The 19206-nt window shown below is 36.7% G+C and overlaps 1 protein-coding gene across 9 annotated transcripts in view; it reads right to left on the minus strand.

Annotated features, from left to right (window-relative positions):
- RYR2 (ryanodine receptor 2) overlaps window positions 1-19206 on the minus strand; it is a 787495-nt gene that overhangs the window by 81796 nt on the left and 686493 nt on the right. For 5 of the 9 annotated variants that reach the window (XM_065543147.2, XM_074038447.1, XM_074038391.1 and 2 more), the window contains 4 exons: window positions 18580-18683; window positions 16983-17034; window positions 8439-8492; window positions 7180-7203 (listed from right to left, as the gene is read on the minus strand). In XM_065543147.2, coding sequence (XP_065399219.1) covers window positions 7180-7203; window positions 8439-8492; window positions 16983-17034; window positions 18580-18683 — 234 coding nt within the window. The remainder of the gene's footprint in view (window positions 1-7179; window positions 7204-8438; window positions 8493-16982; window positions 17035-18579; window positions 18684-19206) is intronic. The other 4 variants (XM_065543167.2, XM_015436882.4, XM_065543107.2 and 1 more) reach the window with 1 other exon arrangement.

Below are 19206 nucleotides of genomic sequence, written 5' to 3' on the forward strand. Positions count from 1 at the left end.
AGAGGATTTTTCTGGAGACTATCTGGAAAGGTGGCACATGTGTATTTCTTCAATTCTTCCAGATACTTGGTACCCATTTTACGCTATTCCAGGTAGCATCTGCACAACTGGACTCTATTGCATATATTGTCAAAAAATGATGTTAACTGAACTGTTGAGGACATTTTTTGTCATCCTCAGGGGAAAAAATGCTACTGAATTTTAACTTTAGAAATTTGCTTTTTCCAGTCAGGAAGACTATATTTTAAATATTATTATATTTAATATTCCTAATATCAATGTTTTATATATTACATATTATATTTAATGATATTGATATCTATAATGAAATTTATGATTATATAAATCACATAAAGTTCATTATATTATTAAATTGTATTACATTTATGTCATTTCATGTTGGCTCCTACACTTATATAATTTACATTTATGTCATTTCATGTAATTTATGTTAAATGTATGTAATTTCACATTGGCTCCTAGAAAGCCTGGAGTCAGATATTCTGACGATCCACATTAAACTGACAAGACTCCATGGCATGGGTTTCTAGATGAATCTATTCCTGGAAGGCCCTACTATTTGTCTTTCAATAGTTTTGTTTTTTTTTTTCCCCCTTCAGCTTACTGTGTTACGTGTAATTCTGTGATTCTTTAAATACTAAACTAGGAAAAGGCGGGATACATATGTATGTACAGAAGACATTATTTTCTTTTTTTTTTTAAGATGGGGTCTCACTCTGCTGCCCAGCCTGGAGTGCAATGGTGCGATCTTGGCTCACTGCAACCTCTGCCTCCTGGGTTCAAGCGATTCTTGTGCCTCGGCCTCCCGAGTAGCTGGTATTATAGGCCCCCACCACCATGCCCAGCTAATTTTTGTATTTTTAGTAGAGATGAGATTTCACCATGTTGCCTGGGCTGGTGTCGAACTCCTGACCTCAGATGATCCACCCACCTCGGCCTCCCAAAGTGCTGGGATTACAGGCATGATCCACCATGCCTGGCTGACGTTATTTTCTATAAAACATTTTTGTTGTCACATTCCTGTTCTAAAACACATTGAGTTTATTTTCTTTTGCAATCCTCCACAAACAATAAAAAGTGATAAAAACTTGCATGTTTTCATCAATACTTATGCAATTAGAGGAACTGCGAAATTGCCCTTAAAAATGAAGAGAATTTATACCTGATAGCAAACCACACAACTGTTAAAGGTGGATTTGACACCTGAGAACATCTAGTTCAAAGCTCTTTGTTCAAAGAACAGAAAGCTGAGAAACAGAGAGGCTGAGGTCACACGGCACCTGGCTGGTAATCCAGGTCTCCTGTGTTGTGTGGTTTGTGTTCACCACACTGTAGTATGGGCTTCCCTGACTTGTTTTTAGCAGAGAAAGTGAAATTGATTAATTATAATAATAATAGCAAATATTTAGGGATGGTTACGTGATAGTCAATGTTCTGAGTGCCTTATATATATTGTCTAATTTAGTCCTCATAACAACTCTGTGAAGTGGATACTATAATTAGACCTACTTTATAGATAGAAAAATTGAGGCTTCTGCTCACACAGCTAGGTGTTCAAGCTGGGATTCAAACACAGGAAGTCCATCTGAGTGTCTGCTCTTAATGAGTCTGTTGCCTTCCATTTACTGTACACAATCTGCTCATGTATAAGCTTCAACTGAGATTATTTTTTAATGACAACACATGAAGTTAAATTACTGTGCATATGAAAAGTGTGCACAAGTATATATGTCGATACATGTTCCGGGACATCCTACAGATATTAACGTCTGTCCCTTATATAAAATGGTATAGTGTTGCACATAACCTACGTACATCCTCCTGTCTACCTTAAATAATCTCTAGATCCCTTACAATGCCTAATACAAAATGTAAATGCTATGTAAATAGTTGTTATGCTGTGTTGTTTTGGGAACAGTGACAAGGGAAAAGAGTCTGTATTTGTCGGGTAAAGCAGCAAATATTTTTTTCGAATATTTAAATCTGTAGTTGGTTGAATCCAAGATGTGGAAACCACAAATACAGAGGGCCAGCTGCATGTCTCCTACACAGACTGCTATTTTGGTCCACATACTCATATGCATGAATTACCGTATACAATATAGGAGGCTGTGCTTTCTGGGAGTCTTCCTTGTATCAAGGCCAGGATCCCCACCCCAACCTATGCCCATCTCTCTAAGCCTTGGCTACTTGCCTTGCTTCTGAGCCAGAATGGCCCTAGAAATGACTGCTACCACACTGTGTGCTTATGAAAGCCAGCTGCTACCATCATTACCACTCACCAAGGAGACCCCATGTTAATGGATAAGGAGAGACTGTGGAGCCTGGACACTCAACAGGCCGTACTCAAGGCGGCTCTGGCTTCCCCAGGGGTTGCCTGGAAGAACTGGTTAATATCAGCAGAAAGAATGACGAAATTAACCCTCTGTGACCAGTAAGTGACAGGAGATGTAAGGCACCTGCATATGAAGTGCCCATCCTCCTTCCCCAGGAGGCACTGTTCTGTTCTGTAACACACAACTGAGCAAGAAGCTGAACTGCTCAACGGCTATGACCAGCTCAGGAATACTCAGTCTTCTATTTGCCCTCCCTCATTCCCTGTATCGTTTCTCTATTTCCCTAACTCTTAATTCCCTGGGATTGTAACACCCCTTCCCCCAGTAAAGTGTTAGCACATAAGCTTTTGCCTGTGTTTTCTAGGAAATCTGAGCTAAGACACGAGATGACTACTTGAGATACGTAATTTTATTGTATAAAAAGTAGTTGGCAGACTGCAGCAATCAGAGTGAGTACTGGAGGACACTGGCCGTCAAAATTCCTTCCCTCTTCCCCTCTATGATTCAATAGTATGAAAAGCAACTCTTAATGCTTTAGTCCATATTTTGGATACCACATACCTCCTGCAGTAGGAACTAAAGAATTATAAATTTTCTTGATATATGGAATAATTGTTTCAATATTTTATATCCATAGCTATATCTTCCATTTTTATGCATTTAAAAATTCTCCTTGCTAAGATTCAGGAAGACTTTTTAATTTAAAATGCTGTGTTACTACGAAAAGCACCAAATAAACCCATTCAAAGTTCAAATTATGTAGCCATGGGGGGCAGTATATCTTACAGCCAATTCATTCTTGTAGGATTACCAAAACATTGTATTCTATTAAAAGTTAGATTCACGGATGGGCCAGACAAAAATTTTTTAACATTGGCGTAGTGCTACATAATATCAATCCTTAAAACATTTTGGACCTAAATTGGTTCTTCCATATTTAATGGCACATACTGTGGGATACCAGCTGGGTATTGGTTTGAGTATGTTATCAGGTATGACAATATTTTATTTGTGTCTCAGGTCCATCTGAGAGAATATGCTGGTTTCCTAAGTATTTATTACAGAATTACCAACTCTGCCATAGGCATATTTAGAATTTAACACACAAGAAATTCTCTTTAATCAATAGTACAGAAAAATAGGACCTCAGACTCATCAGATAATTCATCTGTGAATTAGAAATTGGGCATTCACCAAAAGGAAGATGCAGTTTGCCTAATATTTGAGAAAGATGGCCTGGAAGATGAGTTAACACTCCATTCCTCTCGCTTATCTAAGCTTCACTGTCATTAATTTAGATTTAGCAGTAAACAAGAAATCTATATTATAGTACCTTAATATTCTAAAGAAATGCTTTCACTAAATTATTATTTAATGCTATATGCTCAGATTTTAGAGAAGAGCAATAAACGAAGTAACCATCTAAATAATGTTTCTGAGTTTTTTATAAAATCAGTTAATAAATGTGGTCTACTGCAGTATCAAAGCTCTTTGTTGATCTAGGTGAGAAAAACCCATAATGCTCAGAAAAAATGATGTTATTTGAAATATTATTGTTTATTATTATTTGCCTTAGCAAAAATTAAAAAGTGAAATCTAGCATTCAACTCCAATAATTATGTTTTCAGGTAACTGATAAAGCATTTCTTCCCTTTCAATTAATGTCAGCTTCTTTATAAGATTTAACTCTCCCTTTTAATGCTTTTGATACAGAAGTTGCTCCAAACCTAAAAATTAATTAACTAAATATGCAATAAAGTTACTTAATAAGTAGTTATAGCAAAAGCATATTTACATATATTACAGATGAAAGAGGGAATTTTGTAATCAGGTTAAATCAGGCAAGTTTTAATTTAACAGGATCATGTCAATAATACACATATGTGATGGAAGAAGAAACGAGCTGGCAAGTCATTCCTCTTTCCTTGTTTTCCATGTTTTTTGAGCTTTACTGCATTCTTCATGGAGAATTTCCCTATAACACCACTTTTCTTTTTACCTACTTTGTTTCTCTTCTCAGTGACTTTATGGACTACTTTACAGGGAAAGAATTTAAATAGAAACTATAGCAAATATTAATAATTAACCAGCTACAGGGATAGAATTCAATTACCACACACTTTGTGTGATTTCCAAACTTATTTGATATAATTCATTATAAGAATTATTGAAAGTGACAAATAGCCTTTCATAATTGTAGCTTATGTGAATAACTCCACTATTAGACCATGTCTAATTATGTCAAATAGACATCTCCGTGTAAAAAGTATGGTAGATTACTACATTTATAAACAATACATTTTTCAGTGGTTTTGTTGGTATCACATAGTCAATCTCAGAGAAGAGTATCTTTAGAAGGAATTAATTAGATATATCTCTGTTTCTCAACTTTGTATTATTTCATACCACTTACACAGTATTTTGTTAAGAGTAGCATGTTACATAAATTAGGTGTAAATTATAGTCCCAAATCGGATGGAGATCGCTAAAAAAAAAAATCTCATTAGGAAGTGCAAATCCCCAAATCTGGTGTCCCGCATTACACCTATAAATGTGTGGCAATTCCCAGCACTTCAAAAGCCTGCCTCTTGCTGAGACAGTCATACCTGCTGGTCTATATCCTCTGTTTTGGGATTAATTGCTAGGTTTCACCATCATGGGAATACTTGTCCACTGTTCTAAGTTCAAAGGTAGCCCTTTCTCTAGGGTCACGCTCCGTATCTCATTTGATTTCTTGTCCTTAGTCTGGCCTGAATCCTAGTGTCTAAATATTAGATGCCACCACTAGTTGTCTTTCAGACTTCCTTTCTGAATAAGGAACCTTTCTAATGTCACTAAATTTGACCCTATTTATCAAACTGATCTCTCTGAAACTGCATTCCTCTTTCAAGGTAAAATGGTTTTGTTGGCTAGCAACACCTCCTCCATCATCCAGCCCCATCATCCAACTATCAACACATTCTTGAGGCATTAACTTTTATGCTACTTAGGAAATCAGTTCTTTACTTGATGTTAGGTGATCCCTTCAGGTTTTCATCCCTCAACAATTCACAGAAATTTTATATGAAACAATTAATGATAAAAAATCAAAATCTACCAAATTATTATTATACCTATTCTTATCTATTATGTAAGCCCATAATATATTAGTGTTAGGCTCATTATATGCCATTAACCATTATACCCATTAGATCAGAGCTGCATCTGGTAGTACATACGTGATTTACATTTTGAAATTTACAAGGATGATGATACAAGAACAATATATTCCTCCAACTATAATAGTGAGTTAAAAAAATTAAAAAGTGGCCAGGCGTGGTGGCTCACGCCCAGCACTTTGGGAGGCTGAGACAGGTGGATCATGAGGTCAGGAGATAAAGACCATCCTGGCCGACATGGTGAAACCCCATCTCTGCTAAAATACAAAAATTAGTCAGGCATGGTGGCGTGCGCCTGTAGTCCCAGCTACTCGGGAGGCTGGGGCAGGGGAATGGGTTGAACCTGGGAGGCGGAGATTGCAGTGAGCTGAGATCGTGCCACTGCACTCCAGCCTGGTGACGCAGTGAGACTCTGTCTCAAAAAAAAAAAAAAAAATAAAATAAATAAAATAAATAAAAAATTAAAAAGAAACTTTAAAATAGTTTCTTCAGAACAGTCTAAAATTCATTTTGGCAGCAAATATTTCACTTTTTTTTTTTCTTTTAAAAGAAGGCAAAGTAGAATAGTTTACACTTACAAACTAAAAAGCTTTTTTGTTGTTGAGACAGAGTTTCGCTCTTGTCGCCCAGGCTGGAGTGCAGTGGCGCAATCTCGGCTCACTGCAACCTCCTCCTTCCCAGGTTCAAGTGATTCTCCTGCCTCAGCCTCCCGAGTGGCTGGGATTACAGGCTTGCACTGCCACGCCCGGCTAATTTTTGTATTTTTAGTAGAGATAGGGTTTCACCACGTTGGCCAGGCTTGAACTTCTGATCTCAAGTGATCCACCCGCCTCAGCCTCCCAAAGTGCTGAGATTACAAGCGTGAGCCACTGCCCCCGGCCTCCTAAAAGGTTTTCTTTTCTTTTCTTTTTTTTTTTTTAAACAAGAACAAGAACAAAAACAAAAAACAAAAACAAAAGTCTTTATGGGTATCATCTTCCCGGAACGTTTATGATTGATTTTCCTACTAAATAGCCTTATGAAAATAAAACGTAAGCTTAACAAGGTTCATATTAACATAAGCAATTTTGTAGTTCTATATCCAAATGTTTTCTTTTAGCAAATGTTCCCAGTATTCAAAATATTAAGAGAGAAATAGTCATCTAGTCCTTCCCTTTAATGCAATGATGAAATCAGTATTGAAATCATGGAATATAATCTCCAGTTACTAATTGAAGTGATTACTAGCACAATAGAAAAGCAGGCTTCTTTCCAATCTCACCAGCCATACCATTCATCATGTCTGTTTTCAAGTAATAAAACTGGCATTGAAAAAACATCAAGAGGGATAAGGTCAGAACACTGCACCAAAAATGAGAAGTCCCTGGCTTAAAAAGTTTGTCATTTAAAGGGCTGGATTCCTTTATCCCAGCACAGTATACAGCTCAAAGTTAGCTGGAGGATAACATTTCCAATTATGAGTCATATAAATTGCAAGAAGAATAAACCTGTGTCAAAGGAAGGGATCCTGAAGAGACCAATTGCATTGGAGCTACAAACTGGTAGAAAGATTTTCAAGACCTCCTTTTTACAAAAGAATCCAAGATGTTGGGTCTAACAAAGGTAAATGTCACAAGAAACCGAAACTCAGACCCAGACAAATACACACATATATATAGTTTTACCTTGCTGCGTTGGGATCCTGTGACCTTAAGGAAGGATGAGGACAAGAAGCAAAATAGCAATAAACAATTGCTCTGAAGACAACAGATAGACCATAAATGGTGTGCACTTCAGAAAAACAGTACTATTTGCTGCTCACAGCTCATTCTAACTGACCTCACTTTCTTATCAATAAAGATGACTTTGAGAATAGAAAACACATACATTAGAAAAGATTCTAGAAATCATACCGAAATTAATCTTATGGCATTTTTCTCAGCCAGCAATAGTCATGAGTTCCTCAAATTAGATTGTTTTTATATTTTTGACTCATTGACTTCAATGCTGCAGACATGCTCATAACAAATGGATCCTGGAAGGTCACTGCTCTGAGCTTATTCCTTAGCTAATATGTTTTTGTGGGTCCACTTTAATTAAAGACTCGTTGCTGGCTACTGATATATTTCCAGACTTCTAGCTCAAAGTCCAGACATGTAAATTAAAAGGAAAAGAAAAAGAATCTAATTTCTATTTTCCTGCACTTAATTTCTTTATGAAAATTCTAAAAAAAAAAAAAAAAGAACCAATAAACAAAAAGAGTGGTAGTTAGCAACAACTAGCTTTTCCTCATAAAAAATGAAAGTATAGTATAAACAAATGGGGAAAATATCAAGAACTTTCCTTTGGGCTAAGTAACATTAAGCAGCATTTCAAATTATATAGGACATTTAAAAGCTGAGAGCACTTGAGAAAATAATCGTAATACAGTCCTAGGGATATATGGACTCCTACCTCATGCAAGCAAACTGCGTTGTGTGCCACTATCTGCATATGTACATGGAATGAGTGATCTAATTGGGCAGAAGTCTTTAAGGCCAAATCTTTAAGACTTCTATTGAGGAAAAAATATCAAACCAAGGGTTTGATGAAAAACTTGATGTCATGTTGTTCTTCAATAAACATTTTCGTCACGTCTGTTGGAAATTCCAGACCACGACATCACTGAGATGAGAACAATTTGAAGCCGTCTCATCTCTGAGGGTTCTCAGGAACACTCATTCTGAACATATGGGCTTCATTATGTTATTTAACTATTCTATGATCCTTGGTCTTAACTTCAGCAAATGTTAGGACTCGGGTTTGTCCATCCAGCTCTGACATGCAGTTCCTTGACACAATAAGCTGCAATAAGCCATGAAGCAAGAAACATAAATGTCAGTTATAAGCTATGAAACAATGTTTCAAGATAGAAAAAAGGCAAATCCAGAAAGATCCATCTTACTTCAAAACTCTTCACTTCCTCTTCCCCGTCATCATCTTCCTCATCATGACAACTCTGTACATGTTAAAAAAAAAAGGGGGGGGGACAGGAATACGTTGAGATTTTAGATAGTGCAAAAGAACATCTGACATAGAAGAGCAAATCATTTGTATTATCATCAACCTTGTTTAAATGTAAGATAGAATACTTAGATGATAGAATCAATGAATTCATGACATGAAAGAAAATTATACATAGTGCTTTTACAAAAATAAAATATTAGATTACATATTTTATAGGTAACAGAGATAACTATGAGGTCCATATCATACTACACCTGCTACTTATTCATACATTGGCCTCATTCAAACCAAACTGCAAACCTTAAAAGGATTGCTTTTCTCTTTTTCTCTTTATGCTGCCATTGCAATGCATGAATACAGGCAAATATAATAACCATTAATTAAAATTAGGCCGGGCAAGGTGGCTCACCCCTGTAATCCCAGCACTTTGGGAGGCTGAGGCGGGCGGATCACCTGAGGTCAGGAGTTCGAGACCATCCTGAACAACATGGTGAAACCCCGTCTCTACTAAAAATACTGGGCGTGGTGGCGGGTGCCTGTGATGACAGCTACTTGGAAGGCTGAGGCAGGAGAAAGGCGTGAACCTGGGAGGTGGAAGCTGCAGTGAGCCAAGATCATGCCATTGCATTCCAGCCTGGGTGACAGAATGAGACTCGATCTCAAAAAAATAAAATAAAGAAAAAAGAGTCTGAAAAATAATATGCTTTTAATAAATCTCAGCTGCTTTATTATTATGGTCTGTAATATAATAGTGACCAAAAGAAATTGGTCATTAACCAATAGCCATAGTAGGAAGAAGCCTACAGCTCATTAAAGTTAGATTGTTCTAACCCTTATATGTATTTCTTCCGCTTGGTAAGCATTCAGTGTTTCCATGGGGTGTATGAAGGCAGATAATGAAATATAAGCTACAAATCATAAAAATACTTTTATTTCAATTAGACACAGTACTCTGGGCATGGAGATGAACTGGGGATGGAAGGGAAGGTAAACAATGTGACCCTTCCCACCACTCCATGATAAATTCTAAAAGGTTTGTCATATTCTTTCATTCATTCAACAAATACATACTGAGCACCACCCTTTCTGTTTATAATGATAGGCACATGAGCATAGTTTGCAAAGGAGGAAATAAAGGTGGGAACGCAGGCCTAGGACAGTTTCACTGTCTGGTTAAGATGTCAAACTGCATGTTTCATCACAAAAGCAAAGATATTAATGATTCACTCAGAAAGCAGGAAATGTTCTACTGTAAGTTTCTGTTACTCTGTTATTAGTTATTAGTTACATGTTATTACATGTTATTAGTTAGCCAGGATTTAAAAAAATAAGAACTCATGAGAACTTTAGCAAAACAGATTTGGAAGGCAAATCTGCAGTCTTCCATCAATACATACTGTATATCTACTGTCGAAAACAGAGCAATTTTGCTTAGCTGCTCCTTAAGACCTACCTATTCTAACGTCTCCCATTATTCCCAATGATTAGTAATGTATATTAGTAAATAGGAGTAAGAAGTATAGGAATTTTATCAGATAACAAGCATGCTTACTCTCTATGCAAATTAGAATACTAATATAAAATGTCTCAAGGATATGAAATTTTACATTTTCTCAAAGACATAAGCTTCTATAAAAATTTCATGACCTTCAGAAACATAGGAGAAACACAAGGTTTGAAATAAAGAATACATTCAGAAAAATTATTATTTGGGATTATAATGATATGTTTTTAAGTTATAAAACTCATAAGCCATGTTTGCTTTTGTACAAAGGAATGATCCATTTAAAGCAATAGCTGAAAAAAAAAAAGTTTTATAAAAAAGTATTTTGAAATAAAATATTTTTAACTGTTTTTAAAAAAATCTTCCAAGGAAAATTTAATGAGATTTGATCCTAATGAAGTTAAAAATCTGTGATTTTTAAAAACTATTAAACCTGAATTTACTTGGTGTATAGACTATATATTACAAATTCATCAAATCTATAAGAACTACTTTAAACTTCTAATTAGCTTGAGAATATGCTAAGATCACAAACAAATGGTTATCAGATGTCTAGCAGCTTTTGAATATACTGTAGAGAAACAGAAGGATTTGCTGGAACAAAAGATATGTTCTTCAATAGCAAATGGCATCCATGTGACATAGATGGTAATGCTAAGCAAATGGGAAGTTATATTAGACAGCCCTGTAGCAGGATTTGGCTTTCTGGATCAGAATGCTAAGTTCTAGACAAGGAAGAGTCATTCCTTGGCCAGGAAGGAAAAGGTGAATAAGCTAAATACATAAAGGGGCAGGCGTGGAATAAATAATTTAGAAGAAAAAAATAAAATGGAGGACACTTCAAACCATTCAGGTATCCACAACAGAATTCAAAACTGGCAACACGAATGCATAACAGATTAACGAGGGATCTTCAGCTTGTCGGTATCTGCTGAAAAGTTCATTCTGCCAGAGAAGTATATTTCATGCATTCCTTTGACTTTCTGATTTGATAACTCCATAGAAGACTAAGGAATCAAAACCCAGAAACTTTCAGTGTGGATTTCAATCTGACTAACAGAGAACTCATGGGTGAGACAGAAGAGAGAAACTCATAAGAATGTGACCGCAGCATTTTATACTTTTAACCAAGAAAGAATGGAACGCTGGGCATAACAACGTGTATCTTAAATATTTTTAAAAAGTTAGTCAGAGAAGGAGTAGAACTAGGAGGAAAGGGAAACTCAAAAAAGTAGCTGAAAACTCAAAACAGTAGCAACATTGTTGAGTGTTTATGATATCATTGCAGGTATCTTCCTCCACACTGTTACCGATTCAAATTGGTAAAACCACCACTAGGGTGAAGCAGCTTCAAATAGCCCAAGAGGGATGACAGCTAGTAAAGAGACATTCTAAGGAATTAAGCAGGGTAGGCATGATGCAGACAAAAAGGGGTGGCAACAGCAAACAGATGGGATGCACTGAAGTTCTCCATAGGACTTTTTAAAGAGGAGGTATATATGATAGGAGTAGGGGAATGGAATTTAGAATGAAGTGTGGCTTGAAAAATACAAAGATGTAAAATGATTTTTCAAATTATCGCCAAAGTATGGTCAACAAAGAGCAGTAAGTACATGATTTAGAGCAGATGCTATACTCATCATAATAGAGAGGACGTGCAGAACCACTCGTCAGCTCTTTTGTTTCAGAAAGAAGTGATTTTTGGAATACAGAAAAGTACCTAGCCAAGAGAAATGAAAATCATGACTCCAGCAAAATACCATTTCATATCCATTTGGTTGACAAAAGTCAGTAAGTCATATATCAAATATTGGAGGGGGTGTGGATCATCAGAATCTCTCTTAACTGTTGTTAAGAATGTCCATTGATGCAATAACTTTGGAAAACAGTATGACATTTGTTCCTTTACTTGAAAATGTGTACACTCTGTAGCTCTTGCAAAACAGGTGAAATGGATAAGAATAGGCATTCAATCCCTGTTCGCATTAGCAAAAACATAGAGGCAATACAAAAGTCTATCAACAAAAAAGGTAAATGGATAAGCTCTGGTATATCTGCCCAATAAAAACAATAAAAACAAACGAACTCCAACAGCACACAAAAGTATGGAGGAATCTTAGGAAACACTATTAATCCAAGAAGTAGAGTCCAAAAGATTATACACAGCATACTACCCTTTTAAAAGTCAGTAACAATTTAAATTATATATATATATATGAAAATGTATCTATGTATATATAAATAAATGAAAACTATATGAAAAGAAAAGCAAGGGCATCTTGAGCACAAGGTTTAGAATGATGGTTTCTTTGTGTGGGGAGACAGGGTATGGGTTAATGAGAAGTCTGTAGGATAACATGTAAATTCTCTAGGTTGTTTCTTGTCGGGGGTGGGTATACGGGTAGTTACTACATTATTAGAAATGACTAAGTAACTTTTAAAAAAGTAGACACTAGTGGACGAACAATGAGTGTGTATCATGAATCCAGAGTTATGATTAACCCAACTCTGTGTTCCTAAGCTTAAAAAGCAATGAAACCTGAAAAACAAAAACCTAAGTAAGATATATATGATGCTTTCCAAGGGAACTGCAGTGGTGGAGGAAGATACATACAAGAGTCTCTTAAAGTGAGTGCAAGTCTCAAGTTTCAAGACTCAAAGCAAAAGTAACATCCATGGATGCAGAATGACTGTTGGTAAACTGAGAAACCATGAAGACCAAGAGAAAGTTCCAGAAAACTGGGATGCTAATTTTTAAAATGAGAAAAGATAGCTTCCAAAAACCACCTGCTAGGAAGTTTGATATTAGTAATCAATAATAGTCTAAAACGGTTATCAAGCAAATAATTGAGGAAAACTCATCCATCTTTGGCAGTTTTACCAAAGTTAGAATTCAACTTTAAGCAGTCACAGTAACATCTTGATTTCTTTAAGTATCTCATGAAAGGAGATGAGAAATATGAGTTTTATAAAAGTATGTTTAGATGAATTAAAAATAAGGTAGGTTAACCAGTTTGGGAAAGGGTATAAAAATATCAGCTGCTTACCAAAAACTTAGATAAACAGAGAACTCACTCATACTTATTAAGTTTGTGGTTAATATAAATGGAAAGAGGTAACAGCGGGTGACAGAACCAAATGTTAAAAAGATTTCAGCTTGGGGAAATGGTCTGACTTGAATTAGAGAAATGATGACATATACTTAATTAAAAAATTAAAAATCAACAGTCCAATACAGGGTAGCTGATGTGATCTGGCTAAAAATTTAATGCATTCTTGCCATTGATGGCCAATGTATAAGATCCTAAGGCAGAGTAAGTGAGCGTACAGTCCCCATACACACTACACAGGTAAGGTCATAACTGGAATACCGTGTTTGATTAACTTCTGGGTGGCATATTTGAATATAATGGAGAACGTGCAGAGTGTAACAAACTGAGTGGTGCAAGCTGGACATCCCGAGTTACATTAAACAATAAAAGGAATATGATTAGTTAATTATGAAGGGGAAAATCTTGAGGTAAAGAGTCAACAAGATAGCCCTCCTCAAATTTTTGACCATCTATCAAAAGAAACTAGATTTAGCTTCAGGATCCAACAAAATAAATATGGAGGCAAATTCAATTTCACTCGCAAGGAAGAACTCTAACAGAAACAACCTATTCTCAAACCAAGAGCTTCTACGTATTCTCAAACCAGGAGCTTCTACCTGTTCAGCCCACTTCGATTCTTCAGCTGCAGAGAACACCCAGGCCTGGGGCTGCTCTACAACCCTTTCTCGCCTCCCTCTTTCTTCATTTCCTAACAAGCCACCTCCTAGCAATATACAAACCCGCTTTGATCTGCTGTTCTCAACTAGACTCTGGCAGAAATCTGCACCCTTGATGAATCTAACTTCCTGGCTTCTCAGAATTTGCATTTGGTTCTGAGAATTGCTAGTTGTCCTCACACAGCCAGGGGGAGCATGACTGCTTCAAATTCATAGACAACAGCCTAAAATAAACCGGGCTTCCTACACAGTCTGCGAGTCCTATTTTGATTTCTAGCCCATGTGCCATGTCAATTGCCACGATGTGTCTTTCAGTGCTTCTCTCTCTCCTCCAGTCTTCCTCTATAGACTCTACCAAACACTTCGGTGTCAGCGGATGACTGTACTTTTGTCTTCAGAGAGAGAGAGCAAATGACCGTAAAAGGAAACATTTCCAACCTCCCATTATCCTGGCAGCCTTCCCTTCTTCCCTTTGTATCTTTTATCCTTTGTATCTTTTATCTCTTTATCTTTTTTTTTTTTTGAGACGGACTCTCACCTCATCGCCCAGGCTGGCGTGCAGTGGTGCAGTCTCGGCTCACTGCAACCTTCTGCCTCCCAGGTTCAAGCAATTCTCCTGCCTCAGCCTCCTGAGGAGCCGGGATTACAGGCATGCACCACCATGCCAGGCTAATTTTTGTATTTTTAGTAGAGACGAGGTTTCACAGTGTTGGCCAGGCTGCTCTCAAACTCCTGATCTCAAATGATCCACCTGTCTCGGCCTCCCAAAGTGTTGGGATTACAGACGCGAACCACTGTGCCCAGTCCTATCCTTTTATCTTTTAACCCAGTGTTTATTGAACTAGGTGTTTCAGCTCATCATTCAGACATAAAAACAATTTAGTGATTCATGAAAAAATAAAAACAACTCTTTGTTTAAATAGAATGGAAAATTTCAGACTACATTACTCATAGGAAGAGTAAAATTTCATGAAACTTTTCTTTCATGGTGTATATTTTTATGTTACTTTAAACATACAGTTTTATGTTTCTATAAACATACAGTTGGCCCTCCATGGGTTCTGAATCCATGGAGTCAACCAACTGTGGATAGAAAATATTTGGAGAAAGTAAAATGGGTGATTGTGTCTGTACTGAACATGTACAGATATTTTTCTTGTCATTATTGCATAACAATATGATAGAGTTGAACTACTGACATGGCATTTACATTATATTAGTTATTATATGTAATCTAGAGATGATCTAAGTATACAGAAGGATGTGTGTAGGTTACATGCAAATACTATGCCATTAGTCAGAGACTTGAGCATCCTTGGATTTTGATATCCCACTGGGTGTCCTGGGACCAATCCCCCATGAATGCTGAGAGATGACTGTACCGCGTAAGTGTATTTCTTACTGTAGGTTAGAGTGTAAAATAAATTAGAAAGCCATGGCTTTTCTCTCATGTCCTGTAACCTGTCTTCTCTAGCAGGTCTCATGGACTCCAGACCTCACTTCACAAATGATTCCCTTTCCTATTCTGTTCGCTCCTCAGCAGAATATATGTGTGCTTAGATTGCTCTCTCTTTAAAAACAAGCAAACAAATGGCAAACAAACAAAAATAATCCCCTTCAACCTCACAATTCCATCTAGATATTTATCATCTTATATCTGTCTCTTCTCTCTCAATCTTTGCAATGAAGAAACAACTATACTATTTCTGTTCATATCTGAATCACTAACTTTCCCACACTACAGCACGTCCCCACTCCAGGGCCCCTCTCCACAATCCTCAGAAGCTGTTCTTACTCTGCTCATGTGAAATACATGAAATAAATCTGGAGATTTTCAATCCTTACCTTGCTCAACCTCACAGCAGAATATGATTTTGGTGACCACACACTCAGTCCTATAGCTCCTAGCTCCTATGTTAACTCACACTTAAGGTTCTCTCTGACTTTTTTATGAGCTCCTTTCCTTCTAACCATCTTTAAATGTTCTGTGTCCTTATAGGCTGGGTCCTAGGCCTCCTCGTCTCTTCATGCTATCATCTCTTCCTGGGTATGATCATCTACTCCTACGGCTTCTAATGCTGATAAATCCCAAGTCTATATTTATAAGCCTTACCTGAGATACTGAATGTCAGATGTGGATGTCTAATTGCATGTTTGGCATCTCCACTGAGATGTCTCACAGGCATCTTTAACACATTCACAATTTATTTTGTCGCCTTCTTCTCTCTTCGCTCTAGGCCTGTAATTATTCTGGTGCTGCCATCTCGGTACATGGTACCCAAGTGAGAAGTCTCAGCAAAACCCTGACTCCACTTTTATCTACTTGTCAAGAGGAGTAAATGACATAAACACTCAGTTAATATGAAGCTGTGCTATTTTGCATGGTCAACTCATGGTTCAACAGCCAAAGACTTCCTTAAGCAGACCTCACTGCTATGCCATGGGACCTGTTTCCAATACTCCGAAGAATTTCTTGATATGGTTTGGCTCTGTATCCCCACCCAAATCTTATCTCGAATTGTAATCCCCATGTGTCAAGGGAAGGACATGGTGGGAGGTGATTGGATCATGAGGACAGTTTCCTTCAAGCTGTTCTCTTGATAGTGAGTGAGTTCTCACATGATCTGATGGTTTAAAAGTGTTTAAAAGTCCCCCCCTCATTCTCTCTCTCTCCTGCCGCCACGTAAGATGTACTTACTTTCCCTCTGCCTTCGCCATGATTGTAAGTTCCTAAGAGCTCCCCAGCCATGTGGAACTGTGAGTTAATTCAACTTGTTTCCTTTATAGATTATCTAGTCTCAGGTAATTCTTTATAGCAGTGTAAAAATGGACTGATACATTTCTCTACCATTAAATTCATCAGGGTTTTTCTACAACCATTTGCTTAAATGTTATCTTCCCCATCAGACAAAAACCTCCACGAAGGTGTAGTGTGTGCCCTTCTTTCTTCTTCACATGTTATCTCCAATATGTTAATGTCCAGCAAATATTTGTTGAATGAATGAATGTTTAGAAAAAGTTATGGCTCCTCATAAATAAAATGTTTAAGTAGGAAACAACGATGACCTGCCAAGGAATTTAGAACAGAGATTCATGCTACAAACAAAAAGTTGAAATTAATCAAATACACAGATTGTTATCCTTTTCAGATGAAAGTTATTTCCCTTTATTAAAATTAAACATGAAAATCAGGAAGGATATTTATTTACCTTTGCCATAATATCTGCATAGGCCATATATAAAAAATCTTCCTCCAGTTTGCTGGGGAAAACAAGAAGAAAACATCAGTGTTTAGGCAGAAGGCTAGGCACATGCAAACATATCATCACTGTACAAAATAACCTTTGTTCTTTTTCTAACAAGTATCCTTTTTTAAAATTAAATGAACACAAAACTTAGACAATATTAGGATATTCAGATATATCCTGAAATCAGAAAGCAAAGATCCCGGGGATCCTAAATAGCTGTCCCATCTTACCTTACAGAAGGGCCTTCAATTTTCACAAAATATTAACTGTTTTTTGGTTTACAAACAAATGTAATAATTTTAATTTTCTTCAGACTACAAAACTTGAAACAAGCAAACTTAAATGAGGCGGGGGCTTTTGACAGAAGTCAAATTTGACATTTGATGGAAAGATTCCCCAAATTACGATGTGACAATTAAAAAACAAGATGGCCATAACAACGATTCCTTAAAATTAAGAAAGGTTAAAATACATTTATTATCTTCTTTTTTGAGACGCATGGAAACCACGACTACGTGAAGAAAAGTATAAATATGCCTAAAATTTGCAAAGTTATTTCAGCAGTTTTAAACTTCAGCCATGAGAAAAATTCACTTATGAGAAATACCTCATTACCTGACAATGCCAGACAGAGAGTTGTTCTATGCTTAGGAATGAGATGATTTTGTTAGTTAGGAAATAATAAGAGAGAGAAATAGTGAGAGAAAGGATGGATCACATTAGCTAAGAGGGAGAAATGTACATTATTATGGCATGCAAAGAGGTCAAATGAACTCTTCTGAGAGATTCATGTGGATATGAGTTTATAATTAAATTACATCCCAAATTCTACAGAGAATGGGAAAGGCCTGGGGCAAAACTGGCTTTCTTTCCCATTGCAGGGCAGCAGATAAAGGTCCTCTAGCCTCTGCTATGTCCCATCTGCACAGCCAATGTATGCGTTGCCCTCCATAATGACAGATAACTGAGCACATTTTGACGATCAGGCTAACCAGTGCATTTCTTATGTAACTTCATAGAGGTTTGCCCTTTGTGGCGTTGGTGAATTCATATGACTAAGGCTGCAGAAGACAAGAAAAATGGGCAATGCCCTGGAAATAGATCTCAGAGATACCTCCAAGTTGAGGTGATGGCTCACTTAGCCTCTAGAGGTTTCCTAAGACCCACTGCACAATGGAGACACTACCCAGAAAATTTTGGGGTCACCATCGGTCTCCATATACTTGTGGCACTGGAATTTGCTTTGGTTCTTTTGTTTTATTTATAAAGGCTGTTTGTGATAAGGAGAAAAACCATTTCATAAGAAGAATCAGAATCAACTACATCATTAATTACAAAGTTGTTAAGAAAAACTAGAGCTAGTAGGTAGTTGCTAAAGCCTACAATTGAATGAGTGTCCATCCCTAGGTACATGCCAGGCTGGTTGTTATCTTTGAACAAGTCTCTCTCCTAACAACATCAAGATGAACTTAAAACATAAACACGTGGCACAGAATACTCAGATACAGGTTTCTTTATTTGTTCCTCCTATGTCTCATAGGAACCCTTCCAACCATACCATTTCTCTGTTAAAGCTGTCCGACTAAACAGAAGGATCAGCTGATGTAGAGGATCAACTCTCTTAGTGCCTTCATCTTCTTCTGGAGGGTCAGCCCCAGGTTTCTGCAAAAAAGTCAAATTTATAAAATGTCACATTTAAAAAACAATGTTCACTCAAATCCAAAAGCAATGTGAAGGCCAGGAATGAAGAACAAAAGGAATGCAAACACTCCTCCTTCCCTGTTGTGGGGGTGTGTGTGTGTTTGTGTGTGAGCATGTGTGTGTATTTTATATGCATTATACACGCTATATATGTATATATGTGTGTATGTGTATATAAAAGCATGTATGTATATGTGTTGCAGGTAAATGTAAATATGTAATATATATACTAAACATATATAAATGTAATATAATATGCTAGATATCTGTTACAGTATCATTGCAAAATTATACAGCTTGAAACAGAGATATTTAATAATTTGACCAAAAAATAATATGAGCAAGGATAACTTATAGCATTTAAAAATACTAAATTCTATTCTTATAAGCATTTTCATAACTCAAAGTGTATTTGCTACATGGATTTCAGCTTTAGGGAGGGCTCGATTTACAAATATTTGCAATAAAATCCTAAGAGTCACCC

This window comes from Macaca fascicularis, chromosome 1, assembly GCF_037993035.2.
Source record: "Macaca fascicularis isolate 582-1 chromosome 1, T2T-MFA8v1.1".
Classification (NCBI taxonomy): Eukaryota; Metazoa; Chordata; class Mammalia; order Primates; family Cercopithecidae; genus Macaca; species Macaca fascicularis.